Raw genomic sequence first — 19,637 nt, 5'->3', positions numbered from 1 at the left:
AGTCCCAGTTCTCTCAGCCTCTCCTTGTACAACAGATGCTCCGCTCCTTAAACATTATCATCATGGCCATTTCCAGAAAGTCTGTGTCTCTCTTGTACAAGGGAAGCTCAGAACTGGACCCAGCACTCGAGATGTCTCATCAGATGTGAGTGGAAAGGATCACCTCCCTTGACCCACTAGCGACACTCTCCCTAACATAACCTGGGAGATGCTGGCCTTCAACATAACTGGCTCATGGTCAGCTTGGTATCCACCATCACCCACCAATACTTCTTCAAAACTTGCCTGAACTCTATCTTCCCCTTTCAAAAGAGGTCATGCTCCACACCCAGGCATCAATCAGACTGGAGGTTTCTTCCATGCTACACCCTCACTTGATCCTGTGCCAAACCAGAGCACTGGCAGAAGGCCTAATCCAGCTCATGGTTCAGGACTGACTCAGTAGCATTTAGAGGAAGCAAGCTTTTTAGTAGCCAGGAACAAGCTTAACAAGTTCCCAGGACTATCAAAGAGGTATTTTTACAGTAAATACTTTACGATGAAAGCTTTCATAAGAGCTAAGAAGTTGGAAGTGGTAGATAGAAAAAAATTGTCCCGTTCTTACCGAAAGCAATTTAATAAAAGTGCAAAAGGGCATGCCCTTTGAAAATCTCTACTTTCCCAGAGCAATGCAGCAATACGAATAAGGCTGCATCTCCTCAAACTTTCAAAAGCATTCATGTATCACCATAGCCTGTAGAAAGATTATAATCTTTTATTGATTTCTTGTTTTACAGATTCAGATTTAACTTTCAATAATAAAGTTCAATAAATTGATTCCCTAATCATAAAAACTTGTTTTAAACATTATGTACAGGTACCCAGAGACTACAGCCATAGAGCATGTCACAGCTATACCACAGACCTTCACACAGAACAAGCTGGGGAGAGGCGCTAACTGCGATGACATACATTCAGAGATCAAGTTGTGGATACGCACAGTGCATTTGGCACAGCTCACTGAAGATTGCCCACACAGGGACAGTAAAATAATCCCAACTAAGTGATAATGTGGATTAATTCAACTACATTAATTCCAGGAGGAACACTTAATTCACAATTAAAGTAGCCATCAGAACAGAATTGATTAAGCTGAATCAAATGCAGCTGAACTAATCATTTTAGTTTCATTAAGCATCCCTCTACAGACAAATCCTAGACCTTGAGATCTGTCTGCAGTATAAAACAAGTCTTTTTAGTTCAGATATGCAAAAGTCTGAGGACTGAGGGAGCTCAGGTATTAGAAGTACTCTTTGGCAGTTTGATACAAATATAAAAAAGATTACTTTCGAGGACTAAGCTAAGCTTTTCCCATTTTATATCTTTACTGCCAGCACCAGAACTGCTTCAGTGACACAGTAACACTTATATATGGTAACTTAAACACAGCCTTACATTTTAATGAAACAAAATTCATATTACAGATAAACTTCAAAAGATACCCTCCAACAGGCTATCTGCTCTCCACAAAGAAGTTACATTCTTAACATTCAGTGCGAAAATTTTCCTATAGCAATGACAGAACTCAGGAAACACTGCACAACTGTTCATCTCTGTAATACCGTAACTGGCAAACATCAGAGACCAGTCTGCAAAAGGCAGCCAACTATACTGAGCATTCCAGCTCATATGGAATGTTATTTGATGTCAAAACCATTAGTTAATTCATTAAACATCCCTTTCTCTTTCACGAAATAAAGTACACCACAGTTCTCTCCTGTAACTGCAATCCAATCTTAGTATCATGAAAAACTGCAGCTCAGAGTTTATGCAATCTGCTTTATAACACTGCATCAAGCTACAACAGTTAAAATATAGCATTACAACACAGCAGACATTCACTTAAAATCCGGCAATTCCCTTTTAAAAGCAGTAATGTTTCCTTCTAGTGCCATGCCTGTCCTGAAGGAGATAAAGCCAGACTCATTTTGAAGGGGGGCAGGGAAGAAGGAAACACTTTCAGAATGAAGTGTCCAACAGTTCTACAGCCTGCAGGGCAGAGGCTGCAACATTATGTCTGTCTCCAGCAATACAGCTCTGCTTTGTCCAAATGCTGCTATAAAGACTTTCAAATTGCTTCCAACAATAGGAGTTTAACTTGAATAGGGCATTCCATAATGAAGACCATTTAAATAATACATCTATTTAGTTATCTCAGTTTTGAGATACTGTAGTGCAGCTTCACTTCCTTTTTTTTTTCTTGTCTACTGCAGACTCCCAATTCAAACTTCTAATGCACAGTTCAGAGCAAACCTAACAAAAGGTTTAAGGAGACTCCCCTGCTGGGTACACAAGCACAACAAGTCAGTCACAGTAGGTGTGAAGCGGACCTAGTTCATTTTCAGATTTTTTAGCAAATGGTGGCAGAGCCTTAGCCAGATTGTCAGCTTAAGTGAATTTTATGGGGAAAACAGGTATACAAGCAGTACATAGTACTGTTTATGTGGTTTTCCCCTATGAAAAACTGACCTGATGCTAGAAGTTTCACCCAGGGCTGCAGGTATACTTTCATTTTACCCCTTAAAAAAAAAAAGGATAGATAGTGCTACACAGACTGCCTAATGCATTTACCACAGAAGATTCCATTCCTTTTTATGGAATCTTCTCAGTTAACAGAACTGACCCCTCTGGAATTCACCTATTATATAGAAAATATATCTGAAGATAAACCAGGTGATTAGCTCCAAAATGCCTGGCCATGAAGAATTAAAAAAGAAACACACTGACATGGGAGCTCTTCCTTGGATTTAAGGACTGTCTGGATACAGAACTCCAATTTATGTTATCCTGGAGATTTCACAAGATTTAATTCTTGCATGTTCTTTTGGTCACTTCCACATGAAAATGCACATAATTCAGCTTTGAACAGCTTTGCTTGCAATACATGTCTTTTTCATAAAGGAAATCTGTGAGTTTCCCCCTCCCCATAGACTCTCACACATTCACGCAGACTCTCTAGAAAGGTAAGACACTTTATTGAATTTGTTGATAAATTAAGAAAGGACTATGAACCAGAGTTATGGGTCACAAGTGCTTGTAAACAGACATAAATTCCTTCCCACAGAAAGCCTGACTCCATGTGCTCAGCCAGAAGTCACTTTCCCCAGCGTTGCTCACAGGCTGCATAGTGATGGAGGGCAGAGAAAAAATCTTCATAGCTGATGTTCAGGTGGGAAGGCAAAGAACTGAGAAAGCAAGTTAGAAAAGTTAAAATAAGCTTCTATAAACACCACACCATTCACGTGGTCAGTCAGGAATATCACTACTTGAAGCAAGGTACCATCTGAGCAACCTTGTGAAGCTGTTCTTAACACTTATTGTCACTCACCTCTAGTAACTAAACTAGCTGTTAGTATCTTGTCAGACCCTAAATCAAAGCCTAAAAATCATTAGAGCACACAGGGCACTTCAAACTAGTGAAAAAGCTGGAGCAGCACAGGTCTGCCCAGACATTTCAGTGCTCTATAAATGCTCTCAGATTTAAGAAATACGGCAACTGTAGTAAGTTCACTTATTGCCAATACTGGAAAGTAATCCAGAGGCATGACATCCTACATCATCCTTTTCTTATATTCTTAATTTTCCTGTTCAAAACCTGTAAGCCACTCAAAATCCACACAAGGAACACCAACAGAACTGGGACTGGACCCCTGAGACTAGATGGCAACCAAAGTTCTTCCTTAAACCTGAAAAGTAAAGCTTGCTGTAGCCTAATTGTGGCTGAAGGAACAACAATTAATGTTTGACAGGTTTCATTTAACAATTTTTAAATAGCCTCAAAACAATCTCCACACACCTGTTTAGACAAATCTCGTCTTACAGCTATTTCCATAAGGCAAGTCACATAAAGACTTGTTAAGGTATTATTCCAACCCATTTACCAGTATTCATAGGTAACTCACATGATCTCTGTCAGTCTGATGTGCCATGGAAGGAATCCTAATGTGCTGTCCACAGGACCAAACTTCAAGACTAAATCAGGATCAGGAAATCCATTTGTACCTGTAAGAACAAGTTAAATTCACTTGTATTAAATTCACCAGAAGACTGGTTTTAAATCTAAACCCTAAGGCATCTGCTTCTGAATTAAATACATTTTTTTTAACATGAAGTGAAGCTCCTGAGGACAAGTTAACAATTAAAAGCCCAAGAGGACAGACCAGTCTTGTACCACCTGAGCAAAAGCTTAGGCAGCCACTGCAGGCCCAGCTAGACCGTTATTTTTATATCACTTAGTTTTCAAAGACTTGGTAAGGAAGTGATAGGTACAGTTACATAGTTTTGAATAAGAACAAACCTTAACACTGCTGTTTAAACTGACTTGTTCTAGCTTTGTCTTGGCAAGCTTGATTTTAGTAGCGTAGAACATGCCATACTCTTACCCATACCTACTCCCATACTTAAGTCCTAACTCAACTATGTGGAGTTGCAGTTGAGTAAAAGGACTATTAACACAAAAAAACCTTAAGGGTGTTCCACTGAAGAACAATTCGATATCACAGACCATCAAGAAGTTGTAAAAAGATACCCTGTCAGATTAATTGTCTCTTTCTTAGTATGGAGCTTAGACAATTTTTAAAACGCCTTTTACTATGACATTTCAGACAAACTGTTGCAGGTGACATCCTTCTGCTTCGATGAGTGAAGAGTAACAGGGCAGTATTTTTTCCTGTTACTAAGTGGACAGCATAACCCATTACAGGGCTGGGCTAGATAACACTTCACTAGTTGGCCACACTCTTACTACCCACACCTTGAAACCCCCAGTGAGAGCATCCTGCTCATCTTCTGAGGTTGAAGACAATCAGTGGCCAAATGACACTGTCTCCCTTTCATACACTTCTGCCATGCCTGAGCTACTCCAGGCTAAAACTGCTAGTCAATAAGCTTAGAAGATAGTCCAGCTTTCCCTGATATTCTAAGAAGTTGATTAGGATAAGGATAGTACCCCAAAGGAACACAAGAAGGTAAGTGTTCTTCATGCACCTGCCTAGCTCATCTGCAAAGCATTCCAGCAGTCATACCCTACTTTGCTATAATGCTGCAAATAGTCATGATTACTGAATGCTATTTCTTGTCACCCTTTCCATTACCCACTAACTCTACAAGTTAACTGCAAGAGAACTTACATTGCATAATGGCTACCTTTAGCAGGCAGAGTTTAATACTGCCTATTTGCTCTGAAGTTCAGACGGTATTTCTCAATTATTTTCTCACTTGTTTTAAAAAACCTGACAAAACCATAACCACGTAAGAGCCTTTTACAAGTTTAATTTAGTTGCAGAGGAACTTTGTGAATAACAGAACAGGAAACTAAGGTCCTGTCAGATTTTGCTCTGCCCAGGTTTTGAAATTGAAGCTGGAGATTAAAGAGTACATTCTCCCTCCCCACTGAATCATCACAATACTAATTCTCTTACCAGAGGTAAAGAAGCTATTTTCCCAAGCATGTGTATTTCTAAGGAAGGCTTAAGTATTTAGATACAAGTGCCTTGTGCCACAGTCCAGATCTTATTTTGTAAGAAGAAAAAAATTGTAAAGCAAAAGCCACTTATGTTCAGTAGCTAGCATGTTAGTATAAAAGAGCTTTGCAGGGAAGGAGTGAATACTTAGAAGTGGGGCCTCTGGAGGAAGTGGACAGCTTTACTCATCAGCTGATTCAGCAGCTGAGTACTTCTCAGCTGGCCAGTTCAGCAGCAGGATCTTCAATGCTGCAATGGCTTTTCAAACAGGAAAATACCTTCAGAGAGCCCAGTTAATGCTAACATTTCCTTTTGGTTCCTATCTGAAGGAAAATGAAAATGTACACTGTAGAATTACTGTCAGAACAGCCTATTCAGAACAGCACTGTGCTTTCCACTCTGCATCCATTTCTCTGCTTAAACATTATCAGCACTACAGATACTTTACATGCAGAAGCTCTCAGAGCTGCTAGGGTTACAGCACTCAAGTAAGTTTAGCACACACAAGATAAAAGGATTTAGGAACAGACTCTAAAAAGCAAGAGGCCAAAAGACTTGGTCACTCAAGGGACAGGACTCTGGCAACATCCCTCCTAGGTCAGGAGTTCTGAGGGGATCATGAAGGTATTTGTAGAACTGACAGTGTTACTCTTCTCCACGTAGATTTTTATAGGGCAACTTGAACACCCTTAATTAACAGTCATGTTCTTTACTAGGAAGGCAGATGGTAAGTAGAGACAATATTATAATGCAGCTGGTAGCTACTTTTCTGAAAACAAGCAGGTTAGATGAGGCATTGCTCAGAGGTACTCTTAGACTGAAGAAAACTGAAGCTGTAAGAATTAGAGCATGACTGGATTAAGAACTAGAAAAGACAGATGACAAGCTAGAACCATACCATTTTAGGACTAGACTTCAATAACTGCATCCTAAATATAAACAGAAAGTTAAAAAATTAAATTATCACGTATTGAAAATCAAAATGTGAGAAAACTTACAGAAGTCACCATGAACACAAACCCTAAAAATAGAGGTACTCAAGTACTGCTTTTCAGAACTCACTCTCAATTTAGATCAGTAACTCACAGATGTTTACATTCAACACCCTTCCATTAATGATGTACAGAAACTAAATTTGCCTACAACTAAAAGGAGTAGTTCCATAAGTTGCTGCTAAAGTCATGAAAGAACAGTTCTTTACCTCCAACTGCCCTAAACATTAAAACCAAGCAAAATAACAAGCAGGACTAGTTATAAATACTATCCTTAGTTATTAGCCACGTGAAGTAGTCCATTTTCAAAGTCTGCAGTTTTGACAGATTAAAAGTCTAGGAGATTTCTCTTTCTGTGCTCAACTACCACGCATTACTTAGACAATAAATGTGATCAATTTAAGACTAGACCTAATACTTTCAACATATTCAGACACTTAAAAGCACAGACAGAAGATCATGAACAAGGTTGTGAGAAGCTCCAGTTAAACACCACACTGGACAAAATACATACATTGGGATCAACTGCCACCAATTCCTCACAAAATGGATGACTGTTTTAAAGAAGCAATTACTCATTTCATTGAACTGCCTTTGGGGCATAACAAGATAGATGTCTAAGTTACTTCTTCAGGTGCCTTATTAAATATATTTATTAATTCCATTACAGTGAGAAGCTATCATGCAGCATGCTGACAACAGGGATTGAATTCAATTTGTAATTAAGATTAAAGTGTCCAAACCACCATGGCAGTCAGCCTGGAGAGCAATTCAGCTAACCACCCATTTGAAAAAAATCACTCTCTGAAGTCAAATTAATGGGAGCCACAATAACATACCTAGAGACATCGAAGCTGAAGTGTGCAATCTGAAACCTGAACTCTTCCAAGCTAATTACTGCTGCAATTAACATGCATGGATCACCTAGGAAAGCTGAGCAACTATTACAGCTCCATAGCACCACTGCGGAAGTGGAGGCCTGTTCTAAACAAGGTCTCCCAGATGGAAGATTAGGGCAGCCCTGCCCTTTTCTTAGCTATTACATGTAGCCATGCACCTCACTTCAAAGTCAGTAATCTGCATGAATTAGTAATGAAGGTAACTAAACTAGTGTGGGTTATACAGCAGCAAAAGATCAGCAAGTGTTCCATCATTTGCACTCAGGGTGGTAGTTAGGCAGCAGTAACAGCTTTAATTGCTGTAACTAGATCTGAAGAGTCACTCTGCCCATACTCAGGTTTGCGGCATACTAACTTTCATGAAGTTAACCTAGTTTCAGGTGACCCCAGCAGTAGTTTTTCATCTTGGAACATCCCACAGAGGTTATAAACTCTGAAAAGCTGAGACTCTCCAGTTTAGCTTAAAGTTTCCTTTCTCTGCTCTAAAGAAAAAGCTCAAAATGGAATAAACCAGTAAGAAATTTTTAGAAGCCTGAAAGCAATAATCATAACTTACCCTGATAGACTAAGCATCAAGATGCACATGTTCTGAGCAATAAATATACTAGAAACCAAATCTGTTATGAATCAAGTACTCTTTCCGCCCCTCCCCACAGACTATGTCATACTTACTACTTAATAAGTTGTCTAACACATTCACATCCAGGTCTGTGTATGTTCTTTGCTGCTGTGCTACCAACTGACAAAAGTTCTGAGCAGCTTTTACTATGTCTGCTTTTCCATCTTCTGGAGACAGCACCTTCAATGTAGATTGGCAATTTAAAACTGAAAGTACAAAACACAGTTTAAAAGCAACAGAAATATAGTTGTTTTGAATGTGCTTTAGGTATTCAGAGGATAAGACTGAAAGTAGCATAGTTTACTTCATATATTATTCAACAAGTCATAGATATACCTCATCCAGCTCTTACAGAAGTGGTTAAGATTCTTCTGGATTTGCTGTATTACTAAAATGCAAGTTGAAGACAACTACTTTGAGACGTCTTGTGAAAAGTGGTTTAATTAACATCAGTCTTGAAATGTAGAGTATTCTAGGGAGTTTACACTGTTTTTTATGCTGTCAGGCAAAGCAGTGAGAGGAAGTAGAATGTAGAAAGACTTGCAGTTCAGGGAAAGAAAAGAGAATCTAATTGCTAGCCCAGAAGGTGTTTTAACAGCTCTTGTGAACATTCATGTGACAAAATGATTAGGCTGAGGCCCTCCCTGAATATGATCACAGGATCTTTCAGCAGCACTTCAAAATTGATGTAAGAGTTATGATATTGCTGCAGAGATTCTTGGAACCAGATAATAGTACCACAATTCACCCACTAATCTGTAATTATGTCTGTGACTTAAGAGGACATTTCACAAGAATCTCATAGTCTATACGTAGTGACTCTTGCCTCACAGTAGTGACTTGCATCATTGTCAGTTCTGATAAGGTACTTCAGAGGTAAACTTACAAGGAAGTTAAAGGCTACAGATAGTTACTTCAAGCTAGGTTTTGTACACTGAGTTAAATAGTGTGTGGACACATTAGACTTATACAGAACTTACAATAGTTATAACCAGATACTTAAAAATAGTATTTCCTGAAACTGCAGAATCTGACTGCAAAGGACCACAGAATAAGAGTCAGAAGACTCATAAGGATGCCTAAAATACCCCCCAGTCTATCCAAAGCCATCACAGTGAAAACAACTGTTTAATTTGTCATATGTCCTATGTTAGACAAGAATTCTCCAACAGTATTCATAAGTGTAAGACGTCATTTTACTTCTCAGAAGTGAAAAAATGTGGTTTAACATTATGAACTAGACAGATGTCAGCTTGTTCAGTTTAAAGTATGAAGTTTCTGATCTGACTATGGATCCTTCTAAGTAAGAACAAAAATTCTGAAGAGAACAGAAAGAACCTCTGCTTTTCTTTTCATAGTTTCCAACACAAAAGGTTCCTGAGACTTAAATATATCCTTTCAGTCAGCAAGTCTAAGTAGTCTTTCAGTAGTTCATTTGGTCTGGATGTAAATATCTCCGATTTAGGGAAGTGAAGCTAAGTAGTATGCTGGAGTTTGAGACATTAACAGCCTGTCTACCCCATTTTCTGCTGGTTATTTCAACATCCACAGGATTAAAAAAGAAATAACATGAAACTTAGGTGTTCCCATGTAAATGCTAGCACCTTAGCCTAAGTTACTTGTAAGGCAAGTTTATGCTACAACATTGGACTTTATATGGGAAAACTGACACAAAGGATCTCGCCATCCTATCAGCTGTTGTAAGGGAAGCAAAACTCAGCCAGCAGCTAAATGTTCCAAACCAAACCATTCTATGACAGGTATAGTCTTTTCTTAAGTCTTGAGCTATGTGATATTATTCTTAGAATATAAGGGTTGGGGTTTATTATGAGACCAATTTAAGTGTTATGAGTTGCAGTTAGGAGAGCTGTAAGTATCAGCCTATCCCTCTAAGGTAAAGGCCTGCTTGAGATTTATTACCTTTTGAACAGACTTCTAGCATTCACATTCGCACACCTAAACAAATACTTACAGCAGATAATACTGATAAGGAACATTAACCTTGAAACATATTCCTGTTTTTCACTTCCACTACATGCAAAAGCTGATATCAGAGATACTTTTTTTTTTACCTTATACTCTTTATTTTCCTGGTGTCATCATACACTGCCATGACAACCAGCAGTTTTGCTCTTTCCCTTCTTCCTCACGACTCAGAGTTATAAGTTTGGAAAGATGGAAGTGTGCGCATTGTTAACTTGATATCAGTTCCTTTACACTTATTCCAGTGCTTTTTCAACTCACTCAGCAGAAGAATTAATCTCACTGAAACTGGGGAGTTGAGCTACAGTGATGCATTAAAGGGGTCATAGCACAACAGCTGGGCTAAAGGGAACATAAGACTACCCAATAACGACCACTATGGGAAAGAGCGCCACACTGTCACTGTTAGTTAAGAACAAATAAGCACAATGCAAGTTAATACTGGCTCAGGAAGGTTGCATGTGTTCTGATAATCAGCGCTTACTGAAGGAAAAGGTCACCGTACACAGGAATGTGTTTGAGTAAAAGCAGAGTTAGGATTTATATACAGCTAGAGTCATACCAATCCCCATTGCAATTCATCTTACCTTGATCAGCTTTGTCTTGATTTGCAAATTCCACGGTATACTTGGAGCAATCTAGTCCTAAGAGTTCTTGCTGCTGTTTTAAAATTTCATCCATCAATCTTGAATTATTCCTCTTGAAAATACCTTTAAAAAAGGTTGCATGTCAGCCAACTCCTATAAAGACTGCTACATAATAAATCTGACACTAGGCAGGAAGAAAAAAGAATCAGGTGGTCAGTACTGGTTTCAAACTGGAGTTCACAAGTATGATAAAAATCTAAAGCAAATGCTACTTCGAGTGACTAATTTCAGTGACCTTGGAAAGACAACACATGCTTTTGTTCCTCTTTCACTTAGCCTGGTTTAAGTAGCAAGCTGCAATTGCATAAGAGATAGTTTAAGACTTACTCCATCGTCCTTACTATGCTAGCAATAGTTTGAGATAGCAATAATCTATCAGCATAGGACTACCAAATCATATTAACACTGAGTTTCTTTAATGCCCGTGCTGCTGTAGATTTGCAGCTTAAATCTGCTACCACTTACTGCCACGCCACTAAGGCTGCAGGCTAACAAAGCAAGTCACCACAAAGAACCACCAGAAAAATAAATCAGCACATCAGGCTACAGCAACTGTCCGCTGTTATGCCATGGCAAATGCTACAGATTTCCTAATAAGATTTCACAAGCTGTGTATTTCAAGGAGTTAATGCAGTCCCCAAGACCTTTTTATACTTACATGTTTATAGAAAACACATTTTGAGTGCAGGAGATTACAATAACTTGCTTAACCAAACACACTTGGGTTCCTGTTCTAAAATAAATTCTAGCTCTTAAGACATACAACTCTAATTAAAAACCACAGTAAAAATTAAGTGTGGCAACTTAAATATTTACAATGCAAAAGCGTGGCTAGGCATATTTACTTAGGAACTGATAGCACTTTTACCACACTGTATTCAGGGCTGTTACTAAGAGCTTAAATTTCATTCAGTAATCTTGTATGTCAAGCACTTCTGTTGACCAGTCTAAAAAATACCCACACAATAATCTTACAAGAAACACTGAACTCGTACACAATTTTATGATCAGGCTTATGATTCAACACCTCACCCCGATTCTGGAATTAAACTACTACAAACAGCAGTCTCCACATCAGTAGTAGCCAGATAGTGTATACAAGTATTGGGTTAAAACTATAATACATTAAGGGTTAGTTTGCAACATGAGGTAATACAACACATTTATTTACTATGGTAGCCTTTAGGCCTAGTGGGTTAGTATTTTTACACAGCCTTCATCAGAGGTTTCAATTGGTGGTAAAGTATCTGGTTTTCCTCTCATCCTGGATCCTTCCCACAAAAAAAAAAAGTTTACTTCATTACACAAGTGTTAGTGATGTTTATAACTGATTTCACATTTGGACAGACAAGCAAATCTCACTAAGACAGCAACCTTGACAGAAGTGTTAGAATATTTCCACTAAACCTAAATTGCTACACTTTGTGTTCCTGCCTCCTAGTGTATATTTACACATATTAGAAGTTGAGAATGTTGATTTGAATAATACTGTTTGATACAACTCTGCTTGGGTGTTTTGTGCTAGAGCTCGCACTGATTGTCTTCCTTACACTTAGGTCAAAAGCAATGCAGCTACTGCAATTGCTAATCCCACAAGATCTTCAAGTAAGAACTGTACAAGTTTGCATGTGCCTCACCTCTAAGAGTCACTTGACTTTCATCCACTTTTCAAGATAAAAAAAACCCTATGTTCAATATTCAGAAGAGTTGGCATAACTAGGAAAGGCTCCCAGTCTGGGAAATAGCTGCTCTCTTCTTCCCCTGCACCACCCAAAATTAAGACAAATTCTTTTCTCATGTGAAGTTGTTGCCTATTCCTGTCAAAGACTGGAAGAACAGATTTCAGAATCCACACTCCAGCTCTAAAGTAAATGAAGGAACAGGCAATAACAGGGTAGGAGAACAGACTAAGGTGCTTACTGCTCAGTAAAAAGGAACATCAGATGAAGGACTCTGTTCAGCTCTGAGTTGAAGGTCCTTAGCACACACAGTGGTTACTGAAGACATGAGATTTATCTGAATACCACCAGCATTTCCCTTCCACTCTCCTCATTTACCTCACATACCTCATTAGTTTTTCAAACCTGGGTACTGTGTTGCTCTTAACAGCAGATTAACACAAACTGGAAGCTACCATCATTAGAGTATGTCCTTCTTGGAAAGACCTCCACAACTAAATTCCAACAGATCTACCAACTTTGACACACCTGCAGTTTTCCTGAAGAGAAGATCCTGAAGCACATGAAGAAGGTAGTAAACATCCAAACTAACCAAAATGTTAATTTAAAACCAGTAGCATTTGTGAACTTTACACCTTCAATGTTTTGTCTCTCAGTGCACAAGAGTTGTTTTACTTTCAAATGCCTATGATGGCAAACACAGTCCTGCCAGAGGCAATGCATATGGGCCAAATCCACTTAAAAAGTTTTACATGGGTGTGACTCAAAACAAACTCCCTTCCCTTACAGTATCTCAAAAATCCATTTGCCTAGAAGGTTCGTTTTACAAAACTTTGAAAACCCATCCAAGTTAGCAACAGCATCTTCTAGAACTAATTTATACATGATAAATATAGTAAACAAGACTACATGAGTACACCAACTCACTAACAGAATTCAAGTGTTCCTAGGCAGCAAGACTTAAATCCTGGTTTAATGCTACCTTCTAATTTTGTTCAGTGTTCCACATAAGTTGAAAGCATGTCCATAATACAGTTTTAACATTATAGAGAGTTAATGTTTGACAAGAAGTCCAATAAATTTTAGCAATACAAGTGTTGGGTGTTAAGTGGGGAAAATTTCAGCCCTACTGCTGTTCCTAATATGGAACACAAACATGAAATTATCACTATCATTTCTCATTAGAAAAAAATTGTCTCTGAAAAGCAGAAACAGTTTTGTTCAGTCAGAATTCTGTAGTCTCTGCAAGCTGCTGCAAATGTGTATATTCCAGCAAATGAAGTGTTAAGCATTATGCATATTTAAGCACTATTATTCCCAAAGCAAAACATCAGGTGGGCTTTTGGTTTGGTTCTTTTCAGTGTTTTGGGTTTGGAGTTTTTTTGTTGTTTGTATTTTGGGTGTTTGGTGGTGTTTTTTTGTTTGTTTTTGGGTTTTTTTTTAAACTACTGAGAACTTGTGAGCTGTTTCCAGGGATAATTCTTGTTTTTACAACGCAAGCTGCAAACCTGCTGTTGATCATTAGTTCCCATTAGAGTTGAGGGAAAGAACTGGTTTAGCTTCCTGCAATAGTGCTCCATGACACAGGTCTTTTGCAAGGAACATGCCTTCTGCTCAGTTTTACAATAATTACAAGCCATGCCCCTTTCGCAGACAACTGTGGTGGTGCAGCATTTTAGGGTTAGACTGACAAATGCAGTTTGTAATTAAAATGCTGCAAGTTCAGCAGAAGCAAGGCTCAAGCATGACAGGAACTGCGAGCTGGAGGGGAACAACTGGAATAGAGAAACACCAGGTGTTGTCAACCATTTGTTTGTCCAGCTAGACTATCACAGCCACCACCTGTTAATACCTTGGTAGCATCTCAAAGTTCAACATCCCTGCTCACCCTGTTTTTTAAAGCAGCAGAATCTGGTAAAACACAGAATAAGAATCACCTCTTCCTTGCAAGGGAACACCTTAACCAAAGTTAAGCCTAAGAAAGAATACATTTTCACAGCATTTCAGTTATTTGCTTTTTCTCAACTCCTTTCCAGAGTCAACAGGGGAAGAGTCATAAGGTAACAAATCTATTTAAAGCATCAAAGTATTAACAGTTTGAGAAATGTCAAATCATAATCCAAGTCAAATAATGTACATGCAATAAACTGTTTTAATACACAAACAACTTCTGTGTACATCCCTGTTGGATCATGCTGGTTGGTAACAAAGGAAAGCAGGGTTTGGGTCATTACACTGGACCTCACAGGATACTGAAAGCTAGAAAAATGTTTTAAGCTTGTCTATTAAAAAAAAAAAAATAAAAAAAAAATCCAGGTTTGAAAGTGGCTGAAGTCACATCTGTTTCACCCACATTAAAGACACTTAAACTAGTGCTAACCAAATAGGAAAAACTCAAATTAGAACTTAAAACCTCGTAAATGACTGTTTGTCCCACATTTCTTCTTGGAGGAACATTCTGTACCAGAATAAAGACCTCATCAGCAATTGTGAGAAGAGAACTTACTTTTATATTACCCATGCCAATAAGGAGATTACCTTCTACAGATTAGCATTAGTCCTTTTAATAAATGTGGTCCAAGGACTCCTCCCAACTCAACACTGAAACACAACTGTTGAATGTAGAAGTTCCACATGGGTGAAGATCCACAGCAGATGTCACATGATACTGGTATATCACAAGTGTACCAGTGACACAAGACCAACACACTTATCTCCCCCAGTGAAGTGAACACACTGAATATCCCAAAAGTTTGATGGATTGATCAGATCAGCTAAACCACCAACTAATTTGGTAGTGACTACAAGTCTACATTTGAGGCTAATGAAATAATTTCTTTTGCTTACTGCAGTACACTATCCTTTCAAAAAATTTCTAAGAGAAAATTGGTCAGAATTAATGCAGTTCAGTGGAAAGGTAAACACAGGATGAAGAAGCCCGAGTTCTCAATACAGTTGCACTATGGGCTTTAAGAAACCTTCAACCTGAAGCATCTGTTCAGGAGCCCAAAGTACTCAAATGCCAAGACTCAGCAAGCTCCCAAAAAACGCTCTAGACTTGTCCCAAACTAATTCAGGAAAGCTTCACTGATGGACAGAAGCTAACACTCAAGTACTTTGCCACACTCAAGTTGCAAAGGAACTTTAACAGAAGAAAGTTCAAGTATATAACTGGTCAAAGGCTTCTGCTCCCCAGATGATATTTTAACTATGACTATAGAATTGCACAATCACTGCCTTCTGACTTTGAGAAGCCTGCATTATTTCCTCAGAGATAAAGTCCTGACCAGCATGGCTGGAATTGTACTAACAATAGGATTGGCAACAGAAGTCCATAGAAATAAATCCTTGATCAAAAAGAGTTTTAGTCAATCTGGATTTAATAACTGAGGTGTGCCCAGTAGAATTAAGTTTATTATAGCTTTATTCTACTGCATATCAATGAAAATTGGGAGAATGCAAAGGTCCTTGAAACACCAAATGCAGTAGAAGCATGTAAAAGCATGCCACCTTAGGCCTCCAAACCTGCTGGAACAAGGGGGTCAAACCTCAGTTTTAAGTACTGCAACTCATAGCATCATTTATTTATTACAGTACAAGACAGTTACTTACATTATGGTCCTCTTGCATTCTGCAAAGACCTTTTTACCCCAGTCTTCCAGCATAACTGATCATTATGGATTCAGAGAAGACAGTCAAGTACCTGATCATATTGCACAAGTATTATCCAATATATTTGTAACATACTGGGTTCTGTAATTGCCCAGGAGAATCAGCACAACTCCAGCCAAGTTGCCCTTACAGTTGCTGTAACATACTAGTGTCACCTGGGATGCAGCTACTTATTCTGACAACAAAGAACACAGTCACAACCTTCTATTTAGTAATTTTGTTAAAAGTACAGAAATTTACAGCTATAAACAAATGAACAGCTTATCTGGCACTTTTTAAAGAACTTCATGCTTCCCTCTCTTCCTACAGAGGGGGCAATTAAGGACATGTTTTTAATTTAAGCCTTCTACAGGAAACTGACACAGTATTTCTTCCAGAAAATGCAACCATGGAAGACCATTGGTAATCAAAGTTTCCTGTTATAATAAGAAGAATATCAGTACTACAAATATGCAGCGAAGGAAAAGGAAACAATCTTAAGTATAACCCACTATGTCTAACACAGATTCAGAGCGCTTGTCATAGCGTTTCCTTCTTCACCAAAGCCAGCCATCAGTGGGAAACAACATATCTTTGATAAGTCAGTAGTTGGTACAATTTATGCACACAGAACCTTAACTGAAGCAGCTGGGCAGACCAAAAGTAAATCTCACCACCAGAGAAGATGAAAACAAGTGCACAGCATCATTAAGGTTCACCCTCTGCTACTGATAGGAGCAAGCTGCACCTAACTTCACCCACCTTCACAATATACCAGTGTTACTGCTGAGGGCTCCAGACACTGGATTTAGCAACAACTGCAACACCCTACTTAATGACTACCTGGAAATGCTGCATGTTCAATCCAGGCACCATAAGGAGCTTAGCACCAAAAGAAAGTCAACATATCTGCTATCACCAGAAGTACGTATATACTCAACCCTCATGAATGACTACTTGCTTGCTCTCTGAAACCAGTTTAAAAGGCTCAGCTGACAAGACGCTGTGCAAAAACCAGTTATGGCTGCTATCCCAGAAAACCTATTGAACATCCATAAAGAACATGCATGTGTAATGGCAGGCTATTCTTATTGACTCTAAAAATTTGGCAAAAGCCACTGATTTAAAATGTTTTAGCTGCTCTGCATTGCCTTGCCTTCTTCAGCTATGTTCCAACAGTCCGTAATTTAAGATGGCAATTAAACCACCATATTCTGGTATCAAAGGGCCAACAGAACAATGAACTACTGAAAAGCATTATGTCTTGATACTAAAGTCATGAGATCACAGCAATATTTTCAGATTTTAAGCTGTTAACAAAATCTCTTAACATGCAACTTTAGCATGAATGTAACACACAGAAACAGCAGCATTTTTTTTCTGAACTGCTAACAAAGACAACTGTTTTGCAAGGTTACTTCAGCTATGCTGCTCTTCAGAGGACATAACCTTGTCATTTCTGGTCATCATATTAAACAGTCTTGTAATAAGTCAGTCTTATATCTGACTCAATCTTGACACATGTTCTGGAGAAGCAGAAATATCTTCTCCACAATGGAGGCATCAGACACAACACTGGTTCTTCCCCGTCAGAGAGGATCTCAGTGACAGTGGCTACCTAAGCACTGGCTGGTACCTTCTCCTGTCCCAGTGTTGAATGGTTTCACAGAGAGCAAGCCAAAAACCAAGACCACCAAGACACATGAGTTTCAGCTGGATCTGTTCCTCAATTCATTCCTCCTACATATAATTTGTGCAGCACAATGTAGAGATCTAAAAAGGAACTAAGCATACACACATATTAGGCAATACTGCAGATAGCTTATTTGAGGTTTGACAGAAATTAAAGATGCTATACAATAAAATGTTTCTCTTCAGGCTATGAGGGAAACTCATCCTTGTTTGGTATTGTTTGCTCTGCAGCATTTATCCTGACTGCTTTCCAAGTGGAGAGCAAAAAACATCAACACATAAATGGTTTTTCAGAAGGTGCTGACTTTTCCGTGTCCTTGAGATGTTACGTAAATATTGTATACCATTCTTTGATTTTCAAATGAGGAAGTATTCTCCCACTGAAACACAACATAACCAAGTTCCACAAGAGCCCTGCACAGATGGCCAATTTAAACTGCCAAGTGACTGGTATTAAGCCCAGTTTCTTAAAAAGATCTTAGAGAACTCAGTGAAAGTCAAGTCATTCAAGTCTTGTATGACATACAAAGGACAAGACATGAAACAGAACTTTTAACAGCAGGTTTTAAAAAAAAAAAAAAGTCACAAATGCCTATGCTCAGGGAAAGGTCTGCATACCTCAGATGCTTCTGCACACTTGACAATACATTCCACCTACTTACATGGGACACACTGTTGAGTTTTTCCTGAGAGCGCACTGGAAGACAACTATTACAGACTGTACTTCTAACCTGGCATAAATCTACATTAATCTAATTTGCGTGACATCTCTAGACAGCCGATCAGATGTATTACAGAATTATTTGGGTCAGAAGGGACCTTAAAGCTCATCTAGTTCGAAACCCCCTGCCAGGGGCAGGGACACTTTCCACTAGACCAGGTTGCTCAAAGCCCCATCCAACTGGGCCTTGAACACTGCCAGGGAGGGGGCAGTCACAGCCTCTCTAGGTGCCTCACCACCCTCACAGGAAAGAATGCCTTCCTTATATTATAATCTAAATCTTCCCTTGTCAGTTTAAAACCATTAACCTTTGTCCTATCACTACACTCCCTGATCAAGAGTCCCTCTCCATCTCTATGTCCCCTTTAGCTACTAGAAAGCTGCTCCAGGGTCTCCCCAGATCCTTCTCTTCTCCAAGCTGAATCACCCTAACTCTCTCAGCCTGTCCTCATAAGGGAGGTGCTCCAGCTCACTGATCATCTTCATGACCTCCTCTGGACCCACTCGAGCAGGTCCATGTCCTTGTGTTGGGGGCCCCAGAGCTGGACACGGGACTCCAGGTGGGGTCTCACAAGAGCAGAGTAGAGGGGGGAGAATCCCCTCCCTTGACCTGCTGGCCACACTTCTCTTGATGCAGCCCAGGATACGGTTGGCTTTCTGGGCTGCGAGCGCACATTGCTGGCTCACAGTCAGCTTTCCATCCACTAATACCCCCATGTCCTCCCCAGGGCTCCTCTCAATCCACTCATCACCCAGCCTGTATTTGTGCTTGGGATACTTGGCCATGTTGAACTTCATGAGGTTTGCAAGGGCCCACCTCTCCAGCCTGTCCAGGTCCCTCTGGATGGCATCTCCCTTCCCTCCAGTGTGTCAATCACACCACACCGCTTGGGGTTGGAAAACTTGCTGAGGGTGCACTCAATCCCACTGTCTGTGTTGCCAAGAGACGTTAAACAGCGCTGGTCCCAACACTGACTCCTGAAGAACGCCGCTCGTCATGGCTCTCCACTTGGACCACTGAGCCATTGACCACAACTCTGAGTGTGACCATCCAGCCCATTCCTTACCCAGGAAGTGATCAACCCAGCAAATCCACGTCTCTCCAATTCAGAGACAAGGATGTCATGTGTGGCAGTTTCAAATGCTTTGCACAAGTCCGGGTAAATGACATCAGTTGCTCTTCCCTTGCCCACCAACACCGTAACCCTGTCACAGAAGGCAACCAAATTTGTCAGGCACAATTTGCCCTTAGT

At 39.5% G+C, this 19,637-nt stretch overlaps 1 protein-coding gene across 1 annotated transcript; it reads right to left on the bottom strand.

The window, feature by feature from the left end:
* Positions 1 to 736: 736 nt before the first annotated feature.
* On the bottom strand, positions 737 to 19,444 carry NUS1 (NUS1, dehydrodolichyl diphosphate synthase subunit). The gene is made up of 6 exons (XM_026844526.1): positions 19,361 to 19,444; positions 16,734 to 16,773; positions 10,582 to 10,704; positions 8,065 to 8,217; positions 3,942 to 4,041; positions 737 to 3,224 (listed from the first exon to the last, which is right to left on the bottom strand). The coding sequence occupies exons 1-6, from the start codon at positions 19,442 to 19,444 to the stop codon at positions 3,134 to 3,136; spliced, it is 591 nt and encodes a 196-aa protein (XP_026700327.1). The 3' UTR covers positions 737 to 3,133.
* Between the last annotated feature and the right edge of the window lie 193 nt (positions 19,445 to 19,637).

The sequence above is a fragment of the Athene cunicularia genome (genome assembly GCF_003259725.1).
Source record: "Athene cunicularia isolate RWA chromosome 3 unlocalized genomic scaffold, athCun1 chr3_part1, whole genome shotgun sequence".
Classification (NCBI taxonomy): Eukaryota; Metazoa; Chordata; class Aves; order Strigiformes; family Strigidae; genus Athene; species Athene cunicularia.
Note: the sequence above shows the minus strand (reverse complement) of the source record. Positions and strands in the feature narration are given on the sequence as shown.